Genomic DNA, 4,537 nt, shown 5'->3' on the forward strand with positions numbered 1-4,537 from the left:
TAGCTCCATTAGAGTCAGTGTGGCCAGATACCCTGCTTGGGTAAATCAAGGGAACTCTATGGAAATCAAATGTTCCGAATCCTAGCTTGTGTGAATCAGCTGCAGTGCCTTTGAAATCAGAGGGCCAGATCCTCCGATGACACAAAAAGGCCTAGCTACTCTGAAAGTCAATGGAACTGTGTCAATTTACATCAGCTCAGGACTTGGCCCTTAGTTTTTAGTGTTTGTTTCTGGGTGTCTCTTAGTGACCTGCTTCAAACACCCAGGGCAGCCTGCGCTGTGAGCGCCTCTGGTGGCTGCATCCCAAGAACTGCTGATGCAATGCAGGAGGAAAACATCCCTGCTCATACAAAGGTAATTATGTGGAGTTAATGGAGGAACCAGCCACTCCAGGCCAGCTGAGGTTCTGGTGTCCCTAGACTCTGAGCTATGGTAGGTCACATGTCTGTGCTACAAATATATATTTTATTCTGCAAAGACCTGGGGACATGCTTTGGGCCCCAGCCCTGCCTTGTATTTAGCCAAGGGTTCCTGCAGGGATGCTGTCATTGTGTGAGGCCAGGGCAGGTGCTCTTCCCCCTCTGTGGGGTTAGAATCAGTTTGGGCAGGTTCTCTGGATTGTTTTCTACTAAGGTGAGAACAGAGCAGGGTTCACAGTCCTGGAGACAGATTCAATTGTTTAACCCTAGAACAGGGACATCCTGGGCTGTGACCCTGTCAGAAACCTGCACCAGCCAAGCTCAGCTCTGGAGGTGTGTCAATCCCTCCTCCCATTTAGTCCTTCACCTCTCCGCCAAGGATGCCAAAGGAGGAGAGCAGGGAGCGCTCATCTCTGGAGTGAACCCCAGTCTGCTAGGAACTGCAGAGAAACCCAACAACTCAGGAAATCCAGCAACCCAGGGAAAGGACAGGGAAACAGCTGGTGGATAATGCAGTGATGGAAGCATGATAGATTGATAGATAATGGCCAACGATTGCCCACACTGGAGGATGAAATGCATCACAATTTGGGGAAAATTCCACAAAGACTAATGCAGTAAGTTTGCTCTTTCAATTATATATTTTAGGTTTTAATATACGGGGCAAATTTAAGAACATAAATAAAAATAATGAAACAAATATTTTCAAGTAAAAACTGCAGAAAACTGAACATTTTTAGCCTGAATCTCTTCCCCAGAAAGGAGTTCTCAGTTTTCCTACATTTACAAATGGAGGATGATGATGATGATAGCTGAGAATTTCTATGAAAATCTGTTTACTTTAAAACCCAATTTCTCTTTGCAAATAATATTAGCAGAACATTTCTGACCACTCCAAATTGGAAATGCAGCTTTCTGCAGAAGCGGCGACACTGATATTGTCCAACATTACCATATTCTCAAACCATTCATTCTTTTGCTTTCACTTTTATTTCTGTAGAAGAGGGATTGCGGCAGGATGGCAAAACTGCAGCAGCAGCAAAGCTGAGGGCTGACAGAATAGGTTTTACACAGGATAGCTCTATTCACCCTGGCCAAGGACATGAAGGGTACATCTCTACTGCAACTAGCAGCACGCTTCCCAGGTTAGGTGGCAAGAGGTGCAATACCTGTGCACGAGATAAACACAGCAGAGTAGCCAGGGGTAGAAATGGTGTTGGTCCGGGCTGGCCAGCTGAGTTCTAACCAGCCTTAGCAACTGAAGCTACCTACTCAAGGTCAATGGGACCAGAACAGAAACCTCCTGGTCTTGCACCATGTTGATTGTATAACACTGCTGCCAGCTGAGCATAAATGCAGTAAATGGGTGCACTGAGCATACACATCACAAAACACAGACCATCCATCCCCAAAGATCTCACAGTCCAAGTAGACAAGGTAGAGAAGAGGAGGGAGGGGAAGTGACTGACCCAAGGTCACGCAGAAGGTCGGTGGCTGATCAAGAACAGAACCCAGGTGTCCTGACTGTCACTGGCCCACACATGAAGTCACAGAAGTAAGCGACACAACACAACAGTAACAGAGCAATGCTACTAGCCCATCATTATACAGACATGGGGGTGAAGATGGTATCAGAGTCATCAATCAATGTATAACCAGGTAGCAGGACATCTACATACAGAGCTCGGGGAGGAATCATTACAGGCAAGCTGAGACTTAGAATGCTGGGTGCGTCAATGTTGTATTTATTAGAAATAATCAAACAGGTTGTCCTGGGGGTGGATTGGGGAGACAGACCCTTTATTGCCTGCTCGTTCCACCTCGACGCTGCGAGTGAGAGACGAGGGGGTTATTTTACAATTCTTTTATCCATACCAGTATGTAAATGTATATGTTTTCAACAACTCCTCATAGACCCTTATTTGGTTACATTGACACTTATAAAATGAATATTAACAACTACATAATGAATATAATTATACCCGCCCCGTTTGTTGTTTACAGGGTTACCATACAGAGGTCAGGCACATCACCTTAAAACCTATAAATTTCACACTAACATTCTTTAATGTAAAGGCATGCCAGGGGGAGAAGGACAGTAATGCTTTCTTCCCACCAAAAGGCCTTGCACAGGAATGGCGATAGACTCATCCGCTGTGCAGATGGCCAGGAAGGGAGGAGAGGAAGAGAGATAACAGATTCTAATTAAAATTCACACCAATTAACAGATACAAGGTTTGCCTTTGCCTTGACCCGGTTCCCTGTAATTTAGGCCTGAACTTTTGACTTTTTACTCTCCTACGTTTTTCTGTGGGAAGTCGGAATCAGACTGTGTTGATGTTTCAGTATTTCTGTGTTATGTTGAAATTTTTAGTCTATTGTTTGACAGAATCAAGAGACCATCTTCTTTATGTTGCCCTTCGGCTGTATTTTGTTCCGTTCTTTAATGCATTTGATCAAGTGAAACCTAGGTCCAGTTCCTCAAATTGTATAAACTGATGAAGTTCCATTGACTTTAAGCGACCTCTGCCAATTTACACTTGTGCGATAACACTCACCACCCTTTGTCGATGGAAGAGACACGTTCAGTGCTCCTTTGTCAGTCACATCATGAGCTATCATGAAGAGGGGAGTCAGGGTCATTCCTCTGTCATGCTAATCCTGACCATTGTCCTTGTCCTTCTCTCCTCAGGCATCACACAATGTACTGAGAAAATGTCCAACCAAGCCACTGCGACCGACTTCCTTCTCCTGGGATTCTCTGAAGTTTGGGAGCTGCAGATTTTGCACTTTGTTGTATTTCTAGTGGTTTACCTGGTAGCCCTGGTGGGGAATCTTCTCGTCATCACAGCTGTAGCCCTTGACCACCACCTTGACACCCCCATGTACTTCTTCCTGATGAATCTAGCCATTCTAGATCTCGGCTCCATCTCTGTCACCGTCCCCAAATCCATGACCAATTCGCTCATGAACACCAGATCGATTTCCTATTATGGATGCATCGCCCAAGTCTTTCTCTTCTTGTTCCTTATTTCAGCAGATCTTGCCTTACTGACTGTCATGGCATACGACCGATACGTTGCCATCTGCCGTCCACTGCACTATGAGAGAGTGATGAACAGGGGAGCTTGTGTCCAAATGGCAGCCAGTGCCTGGATCAGTGGTATTCTCTGCTCAGCACTGCACACTGGAAACACGTTTGCATTAACCTTCTGTGGAGACAACACAGTGGATCAGTTCTTCTGTGAAATCCCCCAGCTACTCAAGCTCTTCTGCTCTGACTTGTACCTCAATGAAGTTGGATTTATTACATTTGGTGTATGTTTAGGTCTAGGTTGCTTTGTTTTTATGATTGTGTCGTATGTTCAGATCTTCAAAACAGTGCTGAGAATCCCCTCTGAGCAGGGCCGGCATAAAGTCTTCTCCACCTGTCTGCCTCACCTCATTGTAATCACCATGTTTCTTTCCACTTCCTCCTTCGCCTACCTGAAACCCACCTCCAGCTCAACCTCAGGTCTGGACCTCTTGGTGGCTGTTCTCTATTCCATGGTGCCTCCAGTCACGAATCCCATCATCTATAGCATGAGGAATAAAGAGATAAAAAATGCAGTGAAGAAGATGATTGGGTGGAGATTATTCACCAAGAATAAAAGGACTGTCTTTCTTCCTCGACCATGATCGCAAGCTGTGTTTCTTTATAAACATAATCAGCTGATGAAAATATTGCCACCATGAGAACATAGTCAGCAATCTGTTTATGTCATAGTAAAAATCCACACTTAATCCACTGTTACTGTTGAATTACACACGTAGGAAAAGATCAGAATCTATGTATTTTAGGAGTTATGCTGCCACCATCACCATGCTATACAAGCACTTTGCATATAAAATGCATAGTCATAGCTAAGCTTCTGATGGACTTCATGGTGTCTCTGACTCTTCTTTTTGGGGGTAGAAATTCTACTTGGAATATGAGAAGTTCTGGGGTTCTTGTTTTTTCTTTTTTCTGAATTATCTCTGTTTTCTGTTTTGTTTTATTGATTGGTTGGTTGATTTGCTTCTTTATCCTAGGTGTTTACTCCAGCAGAAATAAAACCATAGTCTATCTGTCTCTCATA

At 44.3% G+C, this 4,537-nt stretch overlaps 1 protein-coding gene across 1 annotated transcript; it reads left to right on the plus strand.

Annotated features, from left to right (window-relative positions):
* The first annotated feature begins 3,134 nt into the window (after positions 1-3,134).
* On the plus strand, positions 3,135-4,097 carry LOC137144000 (olfactory receptor 14A16-like). The gene has a single exon (XM_067534083.1). The coding sequence runs from the start codon at positions 3,135-3,137 to the stop codon at positions 4,095-4,097; it is 963 nt and encodes a 320-aa protein (XP_067390184.1).
* Positions 4,098-4,537: the final 440 nt, after the last annotated feature.

Source organism: Emydura macquarii, unplaced genomic scaffold (assembly GCF_026122565.2).
Source record: "Emydura macquarii macquarii isolate MOO-44397 ecotype Brisbane River unplaced genomic scaffold, CSIRO-AGI_Emac_v2 contig_3389, whole genome shotgun sequence".
In the NCBI taxonomy this organism is placed as follows: Eukaryota; Metazoa; Chordata; order Testudines; family Chelidae; genus Emydura; species Emydura macquarii.

Bases quoted from the DNA above. Each gene is read 5' to 3' on its own strand.
- LOC137144000 (XM_067534083.1), top strand. From the start codon at position 3,135: ATGTCCAACCAAGCCACTGCGACCGACTTCCTTCTCCTGGGATTCTCT.